The 20,609-nt window shown below is 45.6% G+C and overlaps 1 protein-coding gene across 1 annotated transcript in view; it reads right to left on the bottom strand.

Annotated features, from left to right (window-relative positions):
- Positions 1-9,144: 9,144 nt before the first annotated feature.
- The window catches only part of TRPM8 (transient receptor potential cation channel subfamily M member 8), an 81,541-nt gene continuing 70,076 nt past the window's right edge, over positions 9,145-20,609 (bottom strand). Inside the window, exons 23-25 of the mRNA XM_038421737.2 lie at positions 14,992-15,025; positions 13,552-13,639; positions 9,145-10,768 (exon numbers count right to left, since the gene is read on the bottom strand). Of these exons, the coding sequence (XP_038277665.1) occupies positions 13,589-13,639; positions 14,992-15,025 (85 nt within the window). The 3' untranslated portion in view covers positions 9,145-10,768; positions 13,552-13,588. The remainder of the gene's footprint in view (positions 10,769-13,551; positions 13,640-14,991; positions 15,026-20,609) is intronic.

Below are 20,609 nucleotides of genomic sequence, written 5' to 3'. Positions count from 1 at the left end.
ATACCCATGTTCACACCCTACACACTATTGCAATAATGTTTGTATGAGGTATGCCTTGTAAGGTATTGTTTGAAAACTTGTAATTTGCTGGTCAATATTGTATGTGGCAACATTGTATGTGAATTTATAAGATTCTCCTGTATGATGTTATTAACCAAACCTTACAGACCTGCCCAAACAGAAGTTGACAAACAGGTTTGTCCTAAACTAAGGAATGTGCATGCTGCTTAATTTGCATTTAAGCAATAAACAGAATCATCAACTAGGAAGGGAAGACAAAGGGCACTCAACCTGGTGAAAAAATCCAGCAACCAGCAGGGAATATCCTTCCATATAGACTCTGGCTCTTGGTTCTCAGCTGGAAGTGTTTTTCAAGATTGGGACAGAAACTATAAAGAGGAAGAACAAACACCCCAAGCCCCCCCACCCGTGCCACCTTCTCTGCACCCGAAGAGACAAAGGAAGCAGTGGTTGGATTCTGGGGGAGAGGTCCTGATCTGACAGTTTGTTCAGTAATCGGCTGGAACATATGGTGACAAAGTTTGCTTTGCAGCTAAGATAGTTTCTTAAGTAGATATCAGTAAGTATTTTATCTTTATTTATCTTGTAACCATTTCTGACTTTTATGCCTCATTACTTGCACCCCCTTAAATTTTTTCTATTTATAGTTAATACACTTGTTTCATCTGATCCAGTGTGTTTCAAGTTGAAGAGTCTGGATAACTCCATTTGGGGTAACAAAGAATAACAGACTCAATGTACAGTATTTGTACTGTCCAGGAGAGGGCTGAGTGGAACAGGACATTCATTTCTTGGGGTGGAGAGGGGGCAGGAATCAGAGAGTGGGAGTGTGGTGGGGTCACCCTGGGGTAAGCTTTAAGGTTGGTAAGAGCCAAGGTGTGTCTGGCTGGCTTCAGCACACACACACATAGCTGGGAGTGACTTGCATGCTGGAGGCTGTTTGTGAGCAGTCCAGGCTGGAGGCACTAGCAGCAAGCCATTGTAAAGGGCACCCCAAGTTACAAGGTGGGGTGACTGTCACTCCTTAGTCTGGATTCTACCATGGTATGTCACAAACTTGAAGTCCACAATTGTATCAGTACCGTATTACCAATCCCAACCACTCAAACATGTATCAGGCCCCAAAACATCATGAGAATTTTTTAAATTAAGAAATAGGCAATGTTGGGATTTTATTGGCCTTCCTGGGTTTGAGTCTCCAGGGTTTGTATTTTCAAGCTTCTCTGAACCCATGAGCACTAGAAATGTCCTTAAAAAACTGGAAGTTGATTCCCATATACAGTAAAAGCTTTTTTATCCGGGATATTGTGAGAATGGGGGGTGCCGGTAAGTGAAAAATTCGAGTTAACTAAGAGGGAGAGTGTTTGGGTGCAGGGCTGGGGTGCAGGAAGGGGTTCAGGGCGCAGGCTCTGGGAGGGAGTTTGAGTGGGGAGGGGGCTCAGGGCAGGGGGTTGTGGCATGGAATGGGTTTCAGGGTGCCGGATCCGGGGGGCACTCACCTTGGGCGGCTCCCCACAAGTGGTGACCTGTCTCTGCTGCTCTAAGTGGAGGCGTGGCTAGGCAGCTCTGTGTGCTACCCCCAACCCGCCCTCTCCTGAGTGCTGGCTCCACAGCTCCCATTGGCTGGGAACTATGGCCAATGGGAGCTGCGAGGGCGATGCCTGCAGGCGGAGGCAGCACGCAGAGACACCTAGCCATGCCTCCACCTAGGAGCATCAGGGACAGGTCGCCACTTCTGGGGAGCCACACGGAGCCAGGTAGGGAGCCTGCCAGCCCCACTGCAACCTGACTATACACCGGATTGTCTATGAAGATTAGAAATGCTGGTTTATAGAGCTTTCCGGTTGGAACAGGGCCAGATAACACAGCTTTTACTGTAGTAACATGATTGAAGAGGCTAAGGCATAGACACACCTTTGGTAAAGGGACTGCTCAATATTGAGCTAATTTAGTGATTTCTGCCCAGTCCATGAAATCATGATTGTCTCAGAGCCCTAATTATAAAAAAAAGAACGATGAGCAAGACAAGTCGAACCTGAGACGGTATTAAGAGTCACCAGCACTTTCCCCATAATAAAGATTACAGCATGTGTCAATACAAATCTCTCACTGCCCACAGCCGAGTCAAGCTGAACCAGGAGAACAGCAGGGTCTTAGAAACTACAGCGTTAGTCCTCAGAAAGTTCACCCCACAGACAAGCAGTCCCCAAAATCTTTTCAGTATACAGTATACAGAGAACAGCCTGCTCAAGCAGCAAATCTCTCACCTGTAGAGTGCCACAGGAATACTCTACTAACATCCTTTTCAGCGCCCCTTTCTCTGGTTCTCTTTCCCAAATATTATACAAGAGCCAAAAGCGCCTGTCTTATAAAGGCTCCAAACTCCTACCCTTCCCAGCATGCTTTGCTTTAAGGAGCTTGACAGGTAGCCCGGTCTTTCCCACTTTTCTCAGTAGAACCAGCCTGCTTTCCACCAACATCTGGAATCCATCTCCCAGGTGAGGACAAAGGTATCACAGCCCGTTTCATGGAGTTTTCCCCTGGAACCAAACTACCAATGAATGTTAAAAATGGGAGGAAACCAGGCTCCGCACTCCTTTCTCTCCAGGCCTCCCAGACAAACAAGGAGGATAAGCTCTGCTTGTTAAAAAGCAATGTCTGCTTCCCCAGGGCTCATCCTTAATCCTCAGTGCCTGCTCATTCCATCACAAAACCTTGCTTTTCATCCCCTAGCTACATATATGGGCCAATGGGGTTGGAAATTGGCCTCGGGGGCTCAGGTCGCATTTTTCCATAAAGTTTCACAAAGAGTGAGCAGGTGGTCCCGGAGCTGAGCCCCTGCCCACCTTCCCACCTTCCCAAATCCAGTAGGAGCTCACAGTTTTGTTTGTTTGTTCCTGGAGTCAAGGGGTGGAATGAAGAAGCAACAAAACAAATCAACCACATGAGTACAGCAAGCTGCACACCCGAGAAGAACGTAGTAGCAAACGCCCAGGCTGTGTGCACCTAGGCCTTCTGGAGGCATGCTGAGCTAGGTGGGTGGCTCTCCATTTAACTGTACAACGGGCTGTCTCCAGTCGGTACAATCTAGCCCAAAAGTTCTTCCTGATTGCTGGGGGTTTCCCTCAGATGCCTTTGCACTGAATAAAGTGTGTGATGAAAATGGATGTCTTTCAAGAAAATTGATGTGTTTAAATAGGATCTGAGCACTTGGAACATTAAGGCTCCCAATTTAAGTTTATTCTTTCTCATAGGATTAAGGCACATCTGTGTGTACACATGTGCGCGCGCACACACACACACACACACACCCCTATTCTGGCATCTTCAAACCATCCAGGTGGTAGAAAGAGGCTAGAAAATAGCTGGATCAGGGCTGTTAAGAATTCCCCACCATGGCGTTGGTCTCAACTCATATCAAACTAACATACCTGGCGCCTACGGAAACTGCACCACTGTGCTGTAATGTAGGGGGCATGTCAAAGGCTAGGGGTCCTTTGTCTCCTGCATAATTTAAAGGCGCCATAGGCAGTTTTGCTCTAAGCAGCAGTGAGTGCAGGTATTCCCTGAAAACTCAGAGCTGGAGCCAGGTCTCAGTTGCTCCCAAATCTGCCCTGTGTGGTTCTCAGCAGAGGAGAGTGTCTGGGCCTTTATGAAAAGAAGTACTTGTGGCACCTTAGAGGCTAACAAATTTATTTGAGCATAAGCTTTCGTGAGCTACAGCTCACTTCATCGGATGCCCCGATGAAATGAGCTGTAGCTCACGAAAGCTTATGCTCAAATAAATTTGTTAGTCTCTAAGGTGCCACAAGTACTTCTTTTCTTTTTGAGAATACAGACTAACATGGCTACTACTCTGAAACCTGGGCCTTTATGTTTTACCCTACTTCTTTTATAACAAACTCAGTAAGACATGTAACACAAAACCAGGTTCTTCCTGCTGAAGAATTGGCTTCTTTCCTGATATAACCCATTGGCCCTCCCTTCAGCCAGCTGGCCGGACAAAGGGGCCTCTTGTAAAGCTCCCATGAAGCTGCCAGGAAAAGGTGTGTGACACTGAAGTAGCAGTCACCTCCTTTCTGAAACTTCTGGGAAGAAAATGCTTTATTCTGGGAGCTGGGTTTACTTGAGCACAGTGTTCATTGCTGCTGCTAACTTAGTGGCTCATGCCTCACCAGTGCATTTTGCATGGGGCTGTTCCTTGGTGCCCTTTCAAGTTGATAACTCAAATCACAGTGCATACAACTTTGATTCTAGTTACTGCGCTCTGCCACTTTAAATGTAAGAATTCTGCCTCCCAATGAGGAGCCAAGGCTGTGGCAAGGTTCAAGCTATGGAAGCTTAAAGGGAAAACATGTTAGTTTGCATATCATAGGGTGAAATTCATTGTGGTGCTGAGGGCCAAAAGGAGGGTTATGCACCACAGCAGCCTTGTACTGGCTCTGAGCCACAGTGGATTTCATCTAGGGAGAGGCTGGACCTACCTCGCCACCTTGCTTCAGCCATTTACAGCCATGCTAACTCACACTGGACAGACATAAGTGCGGACACAAGATAGAGATTCAGATGCTTGAGCACTGGAGTCCTAAATCTTAAGGTGGTCAGCTAACTTGTGCGCATATCCTTTGCCCTGTGCCTGGAAAATATAATTGCTTTGGGACAGTAATATCTAGCAATTTTATATATAGGTCTTAATCCATAGTTCGTGGTAAAGCACAAGCTGGCACAGCTGTGAATGTCAGTAAAACAATCCCTTTGAGTATGCAGAGCCATCTGAGTATGCAGAGCAGCCTAGCACCCTGTAAATGTACCTGGTGTTAGAATGATGTCTCGGGACAGGGCCATGCTAATTGCACATTTGGATGCTGACAGGAAGCCTGGGAGCAGAGGGAAAGAATGGGGATGACCACGTAGGAACGAAGGAGGAGGTGGCATACCAAAGGCGCTTCCTGCTACCAATAGCGTGGCAGAGCTGGTCACTTTAATAAAACCTCCGCACCCATCTCAATGTCATTATGTGGCATAAAGCTAGAGTAAGGACTCAGACTCCCTCTTGCTACATTTAATGTTTAATTTATGTACAGAAGAAACTCATCTCGCCTCACCCACTTTGAGTCCATTACACAGCTCTGCCCCACCACTGGGATCGAGACGGAGGGGGATGATTCCAAGTGCCCAGGGTCTGTCAGACTGAAATCTGACAGTGCTGGCACAAGTCTCATAGACCAAGCTCAGAGCCAGCATTCCTGGCTGCAACAACACTGACGCTGGATTCCAAGACTCGTTTCCATGTAAGTGGTAATTGTCCAAAGGGCAGCAGTGTAATGATTTCAGAAATCAGCGTTGACTGGTGCTTTTCCTCATCAGCCTCTCTGAGGTGCAGTGAACCAGGGTAAATGGGCTGTAGGGAGAATGAAGGTGAATTCAGAGCAGCATTTGCATGTGTCAGACAAACCCCTAGGATGTGTCTCGCTGGAAAGCTATTTAGCTGCAGTTCCGGGTCACTGGGAAACATGGCTCCAGCCACTGGCATCAACCCAAACACCTGAGCCATCTGAAACAGCCTAGCAGGGTGTGAAATGAAATTCAGTTGCATCACTGCCCCAGTTTTACAGCACTGAGCCCTTTGTTTTAGCTGAAAGGGTTTGAAGAGAGGAATATCCCGCTGCACCCAAGCAGAGTGCTCAGCTTAGAGCCCTGAGCAGAACAAGTCAGCTGGGGACTTCTGCACTGGAGAGGAGTAATGGACTCCCGTCCTGGGAAGCCTCACACTATGAAACATGAGTGCTAGGACCAATTCTCCTTGTTATTTGGGTTCTCTCTGTGGGATTTTTCCATACCAGAGCCCCCGTCCTATTTAGCAGCACAGGAAGGGCAAGCGGGACATAAACCCCTGGCACATCTTTACAACCCCTAGCTTAGGGCTATTGTTTCAGGCTATGTTCAGACAGCACTGGCCTCAGTTTATATTCCAGACGTTCGCCCTGCAACTAGAAATATAGGTTTTAAATGAAATGAAGGTGGTCTAAAATCCTAGTGCCGCAGGGCCTTCCCCCAGGCCACCCCTTGCTGCACTGCAGCACTCTCTGTGCTTGTGCTGAATAGGTTGGCAGAGAGGGGTGTCCTGTGGGGCACAGGCTATGTTCTAGATGACAGATTGGAGTAACAGCCATGCAGCTGCAGGGTCTATCCCTCTAACCTTAACCGGGTTTCCTCCACCAAGGCCATGGACTTGGGTTTTGTGTAGTGGGGCTTTCCATTGATCCTCACACTAGTACAGCTGCATCAGTGGTGAATAATGGGCTCCAATTTGGGACAAGGAAGACAAGGCCATGGACAGCAAGAGTACACGTGACTGATGCTCCTCTTCCCTGCCCTGCAGAGATAGCAGGGAGGCAGGTTTTCCTTCCTCTTACCTTCTATGACATTTTCCTCACTTTCTTGCATTGGTGAGCAGCTTTCTGAAATAAAAACACTTCAGTTTAGGGCTACACTGCAACTGGAGGTGACACTCAGCACTTGTAGATTTACCCAAGCCAGCTTTGACCTAGCCAGCTCAAACAATAGCAGGGAGGCTGCACAAGCCCTGAGGGACCCTGGGTATGCACTCAAGTGGCAAGCCCATGCCATCGTGGATTCACTGCCACGATTATTTCAGCTAGGTAGATCAATGCTAGCTCAGGTACGTCTGCATGTGGTGCACTCACACCTCAGATACGCCTACAAATGCTGCAGTTACACCTTGCAGTGCAGACATACCCCAAGTTAGGGAAAATGTGCAGCTGTGGAGCAAACCAGTTGGTTGACCCTTCCCAGGAGTTTTATAGCATGGAAACACATTTCTCTGATTATTTCCTAAGAGCAGTATGAAAGCTTGGAAAGGATCTCAGCATGGGGCAGCAACAAAAGGATATTGACAAGATGATTCCATCTCTTTCATAAGGATCTGAATTGTACCCTGGGGCCTGATGCTGAATTAACATCAGTGGGAGACGTGGGTGCTGGACCCTTTGGGAAGTGAGGCTCCCTCACTGCAGAGAACAGCATGCTCTATTGGTCAGGAGGAAAGGCCAAAATTCAGCAATTTCCAAATGGACACTTCAGAACCAGTCATCGGGGCAGTGGATTTTTTTTTTATTTTCAGTGTTGGTATTTAACAATTCCCTTTTACTTTCACTAAAGAGGTATCAAATTACTTCAAGAGGTGGCACTTACAGGACATACATGACATTTAACCTGGCACAGCACAAAAAGCAGTGTGCTTGTGTTGTGCGTTGTACCGCTGGAGCATCGGGTGCTAATCAACTCCTGACACAAGGTACATCTAGAATGAACCACACTCCCATTCTCATTTACTATAAACTAAGCCAGGATTTTTACAATATAATAGGATGCTGTGGGGGAAATTGCTGTTAACCTTGCTGTTGAAACTGACCCCATCCTATTCTGTGGCAAAATCTATGCACTATATGCAACATATGCAAGAGCTGTAATGCAAGAGGCCTACAGGCCTGAATCCTGTATCCTTGGTTTAAGCTAAAGCATTTACATATGCTAGGCTGTGGCACTTGACCCAGATAATGGACTAGGCCAATTTCTAACTAGAAAAGAACCAAAGGGCCTCCAGAAAAGTCCCTAGCTGTCCATTATATGCACCCTCCACCCTGCAAAAGTCCCTAGTCAAAACGCTGCCACAGCAAACCGTAGATCTTGATAAGATCTTGATAATAACATGGTGCATCAGCACTGTGCTAATTATGAAACTGCCCTTCCATTAATTCCTTATAAGGCTTTATTAATAATGCTTGAGTGGTAAGGAAATGTATCATTTGGCTTGAAATTGGACCTATACAAGTCTGGTATTATAGGGGCAGGGCAGAGAGAGACCAGGGTGGCACCTGTGTGTGACCGACTTTATGTCCCTCTCCCTGCATGCTTGTATTCAATAAAAGACCTCAGGCTGTTTGAACCAAACAGATGGTGTGACTTGTTTTCAACAACAATGCTTATGAAGCTGCCAGCTGTGGTCTGGTCTTTGCAGATTAGTAATTCCATGGTATATTCTTGAATTGATCATTCTGTTTTGGTCCTCAACATTACACTTTTTTTTTTAATCTTGATCACTAAAGATTAATCCGATTTCATTAAATTTTGGCTCTATCCCCTATGATACAGCATGGCCAGAGGGCAGCAGGCAAGTGATAGAGGGGAGATATGTAAGCCCCAGGATGATGAGAGCCTTATTCCCTGTAGAGGGAAGAAAGGTTGCTATAGATCAATTAGAGCACCTGAAACCAATTAGAGCACCTAAAGCCAGTCATCTGATAAAACCCCCCGGCTGCAAGCAAATAGTTGGAGGAGTTGGAGCAGAGAGCAGTTTGGAGAAGTGCTGTGGTAGGTCAGAAGACCAAGACCCTAGGTAAAGGGAAACCCGGCTTGTACAAAGCAGAGGGACTCCACAGACAAGGGGTTGGGAGAAACCTGGCCCAAGCAGAGAGAGGGCAGGAAGCCCCACAAGCTGAAGGGCCAGAGAGGGAAGTAGCCCAGGGAAAGGAATCACTAGTTCAAGTGGTTTGCCGCTATCCCTAGGGCCCCTGGGTGGGGACCTGGAGTAAAGGGTGGCCTGGGTCCCTCCCTCTCCACTCCCCTTCTTTGGAATACTAGTGGGACAGTTGATACCCCAGACTAAGGGTGAGAAATGGCATCCTGAACCCCCTACAAGAAGAGAAAGCATGGGACCCATCATAGTAGTGCTGGCAAATTTGCCACACCCCCTAGAGAAATCCCACAGGCATTGACCATCAGAATGTCTTTCCTCTCATTGGAGAATCCTTTTCAAACAGAGATGGGTGCCTAGTGCGATTGTTTCCCTAATTATTCCCAAAGTTGTCTCAGTTGTGTTGCAATTCCTAGAGTAAGGCAATGAGTGATATGTAGCTGGCAATAACACAGAACACTTGCCTGTAGAAATGAGATTAGATAAAGAAATACAGAAAGTGTCACGGGGTAGCAATGGTAGCAGAAACTATTTGGCTTAGGAAAATACCTTGTTTATCTTTTTCCACCCTGAAATAAGGCAAGAAGCCAGAGTTAACTTACTATTTAATGTGTATGTTCATAAAGGTACATTTGATTCTTTGTTACACTACTCATAGCTACATCCAGCACAATACGCAGGGGAACAACACTGTTACAGGTACCATAGAGTATGGCATGGCAGACAATAAAAATGGAAGGAAGACACATTATCCACAGTAAAGGCAGACACAAGTGACAAATGAAAATCCATTTATATAAAGTAGATTTATCTAAGTCATTTAGGACCCAATCCAACTTCCATTGAAGTCAGTGGGAGTCTGAGTACATCCTGACAAGCCTTTCCAATGTCTGACTACTGAAATCTTATGTTGCACTGCTGAACAGATATCACCTTTGGTATTCATGTTGTAATCAACACTGAACTTGACCTGTTTCAGTGCATTTGGTAAGTTCGGATAGCAGATCAAATAGCAAAAATGTGAACAGCAAGATGCTGAAAGAGTTTTACTGTAACAGGCAATTAATAATGCTTCCCATGGAAAATATATTCAGTTGTTTTCTTATGCAGAGACAACACAGCAGTCATTTGAATTAATAGCTTGTTAGGACTTGGCTCTCCAGAAGACTTTCAGCATGTAACGCAAAGGCAGAGCCATTCTGGTTGAGCCAAGCTGACATCCAGCTGATTTTGCTACAGGCAGCATTGCATTTAGAAGCCCCTTTCCCCTCCAGGAAAGAACACTCAGTTGGAGACACTTGCTTTCTAAACTACTGTGATACCAGGAGCTAGCCCTGCTGTTGCATCAAATGAGCAGTGAATCACATACCACCTCTTGATTGTTAATGAATCAGAACACGAACAGGCCATACAGAAACTTGAACAAGTGAAACCAAATGCAATATCAGGGCCTTGCAAAACATCACTGAGGCAGCAAGTAGTGATCCTATTAGACTTATTTATGAACTGCATGACTTCAGCACTGTGGTGTGGGCACTCACAGTCTGGGCTACAAAATAGTATCTCAGCCTAATCTGAAGAAGTCTTTATTGTTCACCAGGAATCCAGGTGGCAAGTTAGTTTTGGATGCTGAGTGCAATATTTCCTATTAGGGAAGACAGGAGGCCTTTTATCTTCATACACCAGTGTGTAAAAATTTAGTCACGGTTTGGAAATACACTATGTGAGTAGTAAGGGAGGCAGGGGAGGAGATCATTGGGGGTCATTAAAAGAAACAATGAGATCCAAATGCTCAAAAGTATTTAGGCTCCTAACTTTCTTTGAGCTAGGAGCCTAAACACCTCTGAGGAGGTGCACTTGAGTGTCTAGTTGATGCCTGGGTGAAGATCCGTTCACGAGCCTCACACCAGAGTGGTTTGGCAGCAGAATTCTTAGAGTTAGGAAAGTGATCTCTGAGCAGCTGATGAGAGCTACCTGCTTACAGACAATAACTAAGGACTGAGAAGAAAAGCAACAGATCAACTTTTAGAATTTGGAGCTCAACTAGGAGGATAATTTTTTATCTTCATCATGTAAGATGACCATGGAAATAAAAGAGACCAGAGCCCACAGCTCTGAGACGTGAAGAGCAGAAATGTCATTTTAAAAGCACCATGCATCCTCCTCACTCCTTCCCAGGTGCTACAATTTGTCGCAGGATACATTTCACTTTGAGACATCTCCTAGAAATTAGTGTGAACAAGTAAGTACCTGCGTGAGCAAATAAAATAAAAAGAGAATTTTAGAATAAATCTCCCGCTGCAGTCAGTTGACACATTTTGTTTTCGTTCCAGTATCTGTCAACATGGAATCCAGGGATCTAATCCTAACAAATGACCAGGGATAAAATGAGCTTGCTGCTGTGCTAAGAAATGAGGAAGAGTGGCAGCTCTGATGTCTATTAGATTAAGTAAGAGCAGAGGCAGAATTGGGAAGTTTTGGGGCTGTCAATTCAGCATCTTCTGCAGGTGCTGGGCCTGATTCTCCAATGCACTGCAGTGTATACTGTGATTTCCCCCTGTACCAGACGAGTGCAGCGTGGATGTAAACATTATCATTCTGATTGGCCAAAATACTACAAAGATACAGCTTCAGCTTCTTGGGAGGCATTGGCTTGTCTGCCCTTCACATGAATCTAGATTAGTTAGTACATTGGGTCATTTTTTGTGGGAGCCCAGCTTCAGAACCTGGACAGCTCATACGCAAGAGAGCATTCATAGCATCCAGGAAGATTTCACTGAGCTGCCAGCAAGCAGTAAGCCATTTTTCAGATGGATCCGGCATCCTCAACTTCCATTATACTTCATCACTTAGGAACCAGAGTAGTCCCCATGCTAGAGACTCAGACTAGAGTTTAGACCTTTTACCTGACTTGAGCTAACTTACAAGTTGAACAACTTGGAATTTACTACATCTAAGGATGTGGCTAAGGACTAGAGAGACTAAGCCCTTTCCTTGAACTGTGCAGTTTACTCCCATGAGTCTCTCTGGCATTGCGCCTAATATAATCATTTACCTCTCTGTAAAGTGGGTATAAAATCATACACCCACTGTGAGCGAGTGGAGAATTGAGTTGATAGTGTTTAACGTTCATTTTGCACTGGCAAAAATGATTCTCTACAAGGAACAAACCTCTTCAATCCTTGAAAAAGAGCCTTGTGTCTTTAAAGCAGGGGTGGGCAAGCTTTTTGGCCGGAGGGCCACATCTGGGTATGGAAATTGTATGGCGGGCCATGAATGCTCACAAAATTGGGGTTGGGGTGAAGGAGGGGGTGAGGACTCTGGCTGGGGTTGCAGGCTCTGGAGTGGGACCAGAAATGAGGGGTTCAGAGGGCGGGAGGGGAAACAGGGTTGGGGCAGAGGGTTGGGGTGTGAGGGGGTGAGGTCTCTGGCTGGAGGTGTGAGCTCTGGGGTGGAGCTGGGGATGAGGGATTTGGGGTGTAGGAGGGTGCTCCAGGCTGGGACTGAGGGGTTTGGAGGACAGGAGGGGGATCAGGGCTGGGGCAGGGTGTTAGGGCATGGGGCGGGAGAGGGGTCAGGGCTTTTGCTAGGGGTGCAGGCTTTGGGATGGGGCCAGAAATGAGGAATTCAGGGTGCAGGAGGGGGCTCCAGGCTGGGACGGGGGTTGGGGTGCAGGGGGGTGAGGGCTCCAGCTGGGGGTGCAGGCTCTGTGGTGGGGCTGCAGATGAGGGGTTTGGGGCACAGGAGGGGCTAAGGGTGCAGGCTCCAGGCAGCACTGACCTGAAGCAGCTCTTGGAAGCAACGGCATGTCCCATCTCTGGATCCTAAACGGAGGCGCAGCCAGGTGGCTCTGTACGCTGCCCCGTCCGCAGGCACTGCCCCTGCAGCTCCCACTGTCTGCAGTTCCTGGTGAATTGGAGCTGTGGGGGCAGCAATTGTTGTGGGGGCAGTGTGCAGAGCCCTCTGGGCATGTCTCTGCATAGGAGCCAGAGTGGGGATATGCCGCTGTTTCTGGGAGCCACACGGATCCACAGCACACATGTGCAGAGCAACCCCTGACCCTGCTCTCCGGCAGGAGCATGGGAGCGGGGCAAGCCCTAGACCCCACTCCCCAGCAGGAGCTTTAGGGCCGAATTAAATCGGCTGGCAGGTCAGATGTGGCCCACAGACCATAGTTTGCCCAACCCTGCTTTAAAGTTTAGTTTGACATAGTAATTCCAGATAGTCCTCACTTCCACACAACCACATTTTTTATTCCGTTTTCTCTGCAAAGGAAGATGCCAGTCATTGCTAGTTTGGATGTTGTTCTACATCACTCTAGTCTTTTCGTCAAGCATCTTAAATTCCTTTTGCTATCCCAAGGGCTCTTAATCCCTCACACTATTCGGTAACACCAGTCAATCACAAACTGAAGAAGAATAAGGAAATCTATCAAAGGAAGTGGACAATTTGCTGAAAGAAAAAGGATAGCCTTGTTGGTGAGCGTACTAGCTTAGGACTTGGGAAATCTTGGTTCAGTTCCTAGCTCTGCTATAAACTTCCTATGTCATTTTGGGTAAATTACATTCTGTGCCATAGTCCCAGGGAATAATAATCCATGCTCTCTCATCCCCTTGGGTCTGTCATTTTGATTTAGCTGATCAGGACAAGAACTTTCATTGTGTTTGTACAGCACCTACCACAATAGGACCCTGATCTCAGTTGGGGCCTCTAGTATAAATAATACATAAATTGGTTCAGCTTGGAGCTTTTCAGCAAACAAGGGGTCAAAACAAGACAATTCTGATGGGGTTTAATAGGGTTTTTTTAAAAATTACCATCTGGAAATTAAAGATGGTGATAGCATATCCTTGGATTTAATCCAGAATGACTAAGTGAGAAAGAAATCCAGGGCCTAGTGTTCCCTTTTTAATGCTGAAGTTATAAATAGAAGCATCAGTAACCAATGCCAAATGGAACACTTCCTCTCTAGTAGACAGATGCATTTAAGTACCGGAGATGCTCTTGTATGTTAGTCAATAAAGTGATCTTACATTGCTGAGGTTTGCCTCCTCTGCTTTCAAGCTGCTTTTATTTTATTTTGTTAGCAATCTCTTTCAGAAGGCCTTTCAGATCATTAAGCTAAAAACAAAAACGAAAAAAAGATTCATGTTAGTCTGAAGCCAGGCTAGCTTATCCCAAGGCATTTCTGCAGCTTGGATAACAGGCAGAGAGATGTATGCGGCAAATAAGCAGTAAGTCCTTTAAAATGCCCGGGAATGGCTGTAAAACAGTAACAATAACTCCCATGGCACCTCCAAGTTAAGCTCCTGTCTCTTTGGTTACCCTCTGAATGCCAGCTGTTAGTGACTGAGCATTAACCAACTGCTATTTGCATTTAATAGATGAACTCAGCTGTGCTGATAAACAATGCAGTGCTTATATTTATATTTCACAGGGAAATAGACCTAATGAGCAATAGAAGTGCCTCTTCAAACATTGCCCCAGTACAATGGAAGGACAACAACAATTACAATTTTCATCAGTGCAATAAATGTAGTGAGTCCAAATGCATACATATTTCATGCATTTAACAAGCAGGCATCATGAAACCAACTGACTCCAAATTACTCTGAATCTGCATTTACTCCTGAGACAGGATCTGGTCATTGGAGTTTTGTGGAAACCAGTCTACTTTAAAGATTGTTACCTTTTTACATTGGTTTCCTCCAATGCTTCTTTCACTCAGATGCGCACACAGCAAACTCTGGGGGCAACCTGATACCCTTACTCACACTGAGACATAACTTACTTCCTGTGAAGTCTGTGGGACTACTCATGGATAAGGTGCTGTAAGGGGCTCACAATCTTGCTTGATGGAATTAACTGGACAGGCGACAGCGCACACTGCCGTATGAGGTTTCTGCCTTCAAAGTGTATTTACAATGGGGAAAACACCTTGTTCAGTTACTATGCAACCCTGACATTCCCTTCTGCTTTAGAACTCTCTAGTGGTTTTCTAGTAATCAAGCAACAGGTCTGACAAGTACATTGCTCTGAGGCAGTTCATTTAAGGCATGTTTAAGGCACTATTTAGAAATTAAATCCTACCTAATAAAGCTCTTAGAAGCAGCAGCACCAGCGTGGCCTCTCTCCACCTTTGCAGAGCTTAGACAATATCTGCTCTTTCATTCATCAGCACAACTAGATGCTTCTTAGCATCTAAGCGACCTCATGTGGATGTTGTAACCTTATCAGAGGTCTGTGCCACACACACAGTTTTCTGCTTGAGGCACATGTGCCCATCTAGGCAGTGTACCTCCACACTGCCCCCAATAAAGGACAATACCTTGAAAGTACAGCCCTAAGAAAATAATATCTGACTACAGTTAAGTGTAAACAGTGCATAAATACAGGGGTCCAGTTTCTATATATGCCACTAGCTGTCATATCAGATAGACACATTTTCCCCAGACCAATCAAAAACAAAGTACCTTCATATCCAGTTGTCTAAATCGATGTGCCATCCTGTGAAGAGATGACAAATACCAAAATGAGCCATGTGGGACTAAAAATTAAACTAGCAATTGGCATCTACTCCTTGATTTGGTGCCAAACTGCGCAGCAGAACATTACATACAATTAATTTAAGGCAGGACATCTAGTCACATAGGAGCACCTAAAATGTGGAGCAAAGAAAACTATGGGCTCTTGGATCCTGGAATGATCTTCTACTCTGAATGCACATAGTTGAAGGTTAATGACAAGGCTGATATTGACTGCAGGTGTTATTGCCTGGGAACTCAAATAGTTCCCATTCATCTTTCCAGGATGAGACAAGTCATTATGGCTGTGTGCACCTGGTTTTGATTACAATTCTGTGTATAAATTACTGTCAGTGCTGCTCTTGGCAAGTTACTTACACGACCCCTTTTGGCTCAAAATTTGGCCACTCTAATTTGAATACATCTAGCTTGTAACTTAATGCTGAGCAGCATATGGAAATTCTTACTAATGCCTTTAAGGATGAAATGTCCATAACAGGAAAGCTGCATGCCCTAGTACTAGTGAAACCCTTCACCCAAAGTTACCAGCTTTTCAATGCCAAAAATGGAAATGAAGAACACCTAGACACTATTGAAGGGTTGCTACAAAATAAAGCCTTTTATATTCAGTAGCACGTTGAATAAAGTTGCATGCGTGTTCTCCAGGGGAATTAAGTACCTAAATACCTCTAAAAAGCTGGCCCTATGACTTTTGACAACTTTGTTCTCTGATTCTGGTCTGTATACATTTCTTTTTTTCTTGGCAGTTTGTCTGACTTAGTTGTTGCTCTAAAAATGCTCTAAAAATGATCTGAGGAACTCTGAGGCTGATCAGCCAAGTGTCAGGATTTGACAAAGGTTTTTGAAGCTATAGCCTTAGGGCATAATTAACCTTTCAAGTCCCAACTAAAAATTGGAGACCCCATCTACTACTTGTACTAAGTAAAGATTTCTGGTCAGCTTGGAATCCCCACAACCTATGTATAACCTTATTTCTCAAGGTTATATGGCTGGTATTCTCCATTAATCTATGTACAAATACTACCTAGCTCTTATATAGCACTTTCAATCAATGAATCTCAAAGCACTTTGAAAAAGGAGGAAAGCATGAAATTTTGGGTTAAGTTTAGAGGTGAGAGCAACAAGGGTGATGTCATGGTGGGTGTTTGCTATAGACCACCAGTCCAGGAGGATGAGGTAGATGAGGCTTTTGTTCGGACAACTAACAGAAGTTTCCAGATCACAGGCCCTGGTTCTCATGGGGGACTTCAATTACCCTGACATCTGCTGGGAGAGCAATACAGCAGTGTACAGACAATCCAGGAAGTTTTTTGAGAGCGTTGGGGACAACGTCCTGGTGCAAGTGCTGGAGGAACCAACTAGGGGTCATGCTCCTCTTGATCTGCTGCTCACAAACAGGGAAGAATTGGTAGGAGAAGTAGAAGTGGGTGGCAACCTGGGCAGCAGTGACCATGAAATGGTTGAGTTCAGGATCCTGACAAAATCAAGAAAGGACAGCAGGAGAATGCGGACCCTGGACTTTATAAAAGCAGACTTTGACTCCCTACGGGAACTGATGGGCAGGATCCCTTGGGAGGCTAATATGAGGGAGAAAGGAGTCCAGGAGAGCTGGCTGTGTTTTAAAGAAACCTTATTGTGGGCACAGAAACAAACGATCCCAATGTGCAGAAAGAATAGCAAATATGGTAGGCGACCAGCTTGGCTTAACAGAGAAATCTTCAGTGAACTTAAACACAAAAAGGAAGCTTACAAGAAGCGGAAACTTGGACAGATGACTGGGGGGAGCATTAAAATATTGCTTGAGCATGCAGGGATGTAATCAGGAAGGCCAAAGCACAATTGGAGTTGCAGCTAGCAAGGGATGTGAAGGGTAACAAGAAGGGTTTCTACAGGTAAGTTAGCAACAAGAAGGAGGTCAGGGAAACTGTGGAATCTTTACTGAATGGGGGAGGCAACCTAGGTAAAGTTCTCAATGCTTTGTCTCGGTGTTCACGGACAAGTCAGCTCCCACACTGCTGCACTGGGCAGCACAGTATGGGGAAGAGGTGAGCAGCCCTCAGTGGTGAAAGAACAGGTTAAGGACTATTTAGAAAAGCTGGAAATGCACAAGTTCATGGGGCCGGATGCAATGCATCCAAGGGTGCTGAGGGAGTTGGCTGATGTGATTGAAGAGCCATTGGCCATTATCTGTGAAAACTCGTGGTGATTGGGGCAAGTTCCAGACAATTGGAAAAGGTAAATATAGAGCCCATCTTTAAAAAAAGGAAGAAGGAGAATCCGGGAAACTACAGACTGGTCAGCCTCATCTAAGTCCCTAGAAAAATCATGTGATCAGAAACAGTCAACATGGATTCACCAACGACAAGTAATGTCTGATCAACCTGATTGCCTTCTATGATGAGATAACTGGCTCTGTGGATATGGGGAAAGCAGTGGACATGATACACCTAGACTTTAGCAAAGATTTTGGTGCGGTCTCCCACAGTATTCTTGCTAGCAAGTCAAAAAAATATGGATTGGATGAATGGACTATAAGGTGGATAAAAAGCTGGCTAGATCATCGGGCTCAATGGATAGTAATCAATGGCTTGATGTCTAGTTGGCAGCCGGTATCAAGTGGAGTGCCCCAGGGGTTGGTCATGGGGCTGGTTTTGTTCAACATCTTCATTAATGATCTGGATGATAGGATGGATTGCACCCTGAGTTTGTGGATGACACTAAGTTGGCTGGTGAGGTAGATAAGCTGGAGGGTAGGGATAGGGTCCAGAGTGACCTAGACACATTGGAGGGTTGGGCCAAAAGAAATCTGATGAGGTTCAACAAGGACAAGTGCAGAGTCCTGCACTTAGGACAGAAGAATCCCATGCACCGCTACAGGCTGGGGACCAATTGGCTAAGAGGAAGTTCTGCAGAAAAGGACCTGGCGGTTACAGTGAACGAGAAGCTGGATATGAGTCAACAGTGTGGCCCTGTTGCCAAGAAGGCTAACGGCATAATGGGCTGCATTAGTAGGAGCGCTGCCAACAGATCGAGCAAAGTTATTATTCTCCTCTATTCGGCACTGGTGAGGCCACATCTGGAGTTTTGCATCCAGTTTTGGTCCCCCCACTACAGAAAGGATGTGGACAAATTGGAGAGAGTCCACTGGAGGGCAACAAAAATTATTAGGAGGCTGGGGCAAATGACTTATGAGGAGAGGCTGAGGAAACTGGGCTTATTTAGTCTGCAGAAGAGAAGAGTGAGGGGGGATTTGATAACAGCCTTCAACTACCTGAAGGGGGTTCCAAAGAGGATGGAGCGCAGGTGTTCTCAGTGGTCGGAGATGACAGAACAAGGAGCAATGGTCTCAAGTTGCAGTGGGGGAGGTCTAGGTTGGATATTAGGAAAAACAATTTCATTAGGAGAGTGGTGAACTACTGGAATGGGTTACCTAGGGAGGTGGTCAAATCTCCATCTTTAGAGGTTTTTAAGGCCCAGCTTGACAAAGCCCTGGCTGGGATGATTTAATTGGGGTTGGTCCTGCTTTGAGGTCTCTTCCAACCCTAATCTTCTATGATTCTATGATTATCCCCACCTGACAGATGGGAACATTGAGGCACAGAAAGGTGATTTGCCCAAGTCTGCCCTAGCAAGCTAATGGAAGACATTTTTAGTATCTAATTGTACATAAATAAATTTATTTAGCCAGGGCTGGTGTAACCACTAGGCGAACTAGGCGGCTGCCTTGGGTGCCAAGATTTGGGGGTGCCAAAAAGTGGGCCCAGTGGCAGCGGGGCTTGGTGAGGAAACGGGCGTCTGCCTTGGCTCAGCCTCCATGCTCAGCCCCAGCGGGGGGCACGGAGAGCGCGTTCACACTCCCCTCCCCCCCAAGAAAAAAAGAGCCTCGCGCAGCAGCCCAGTGGAGGAAGAGGATGCTGGTGTATTGGCCAAGGTAAGCGCTTCCCCACAGCTTGCGTGCCAGCTGGTCCACACTCCCCTCGTGTGCGGGCGGCTGGAGAGGATGGCAGCCCGCAGAGCTGAGCTGCCCCAGTGCCTTCGCCCTGTCCCAGCCTCTGTCAGAAGGGGAATGGTCAGAGCTGCCCTGGGCTGGGGCTTTCTGCAAACTGGGACCCAGGCGGGGAGAGAGAGACAAAGTCAGACAGACACTGTGCCCCAAAAAGAGATCAGGGCTAAAGGGAAATGTAGAGCTGCACTAATGGCTTCAAATACAAATAGCGATTGATTGGCTCCAACTATGCGGTATTGGAGAGGGAAAGGAGTGTAGGGCAAGCAGGGACCTGCAGTACTTCCTAGCTGAGTCTCTCCATCCATCACAGGATGGTCCTGCCAAGACTGACAGTGCGACTACAGACACATCAAATTTGGTTATTAATGATGCTGCAAAATGTTGCTTGGAGGCAACTGCCTTCTTTGATATAGTTCAGCGTGTTTATGTGTATTTCTCAGCTTCTACACGTGGCTGGGAAGTTCTAGCACACCATGAATCTAATCTCACAGGTAAGCCATGAAGTGAAATAAGATGGGAAAGTCGAATCGATGCCTTGAAACCTCTTCGCTATCAGCTATCAGCTTAGTGACATCTATGATGCTTTGATAGAGATCTATAATGACACTACTTTAACAGAATCATCTGGCAATACGTCACGAGTTGATGCAAAGGATCTTGCAAAAGCCATTTCTAGTTTCAAATTTCTTCTTCCTCTTGTTGTGTGGTATGACATATTGTTTGAGATCAACATGACTAGCAAACAACTTCAGCTGAAAGAATTCAACATATGTGACGTCATTAATCAACTTAGAGAAACCAAGAAGTTTCACTCCAAGAAGTGATGCAGACTTGGAGAAAACATTAGTAGATGCGGGTGAACTTGCGGAGGAGTTGGATATACTGGCACTTTTTGAACCAGATCCAATCCATACTAGAAAAAAGAGAAAGCAGTTCACATATGAGGCAGATGACAAACCTATTTATAATCTGAAAGAAAAATTCAAAGTGAACTTTTACTTTGCAGTCATTGACACAGCAATACATTCGGTTGAAGAAAGATTCACATTGATGCAGCAAATTAGTTCAGTATTTGGCTTCCTATATGATGTTTATAGTTTGCAAATACAACACCGAAGCAAATTATGGAACATTGCTTGAATCTGAAGCAAGCTTTGCAACATGGTGAATCCAAAGATATTGATGCCTTTGACTTGTGCAATGAATTGCAAGCTATTTCAAGACGAGTCCAAAAGAGTGCATCACCGCAAGATGTATTGAACTTCATATAGAAAAATAAGCTGACAGATAGTGTCCCCAACACAGTTATTGTTCTTCGCATCCTCTTGACTCTGCCAGTTTCTGTGGCCAGTGGTGACGAAGCTTCTTGAAGCTCAAGTTGATAAAAACATACATGCAAACATCAATGTTGCAACAAAGACTCGGGCTATCTACCTTGCCAATAAAACATGACATTGCTCACAACATTGACTTAGAGGAACTTGTTTCTAAATTTGCTAAACTGAAAGCACGGAAAAATAAATTCTAAATTATAACGTGT

The sequence above is a fragment of the Dermochelys coriacea genome, chromosome 11 (genome assembly GCF_009764565.3).
Source record: "Dermochelys coriacea isolate rDerCor1 chromosome 11, rDerCor1.pri.v4, whole genome shotgun sequence".
NCBI classification, from domain to species: Eukaryota; Metazoa; Chordata; order Testudines; family Dermochelyidae; genus Dermochelys; species Dermochelys coriacea.
The sequence above is the reverse complement of the archived record's forward strand: the minus strand, read 5'-3'. Positions and strand labels throughout refer to the sequence as shown.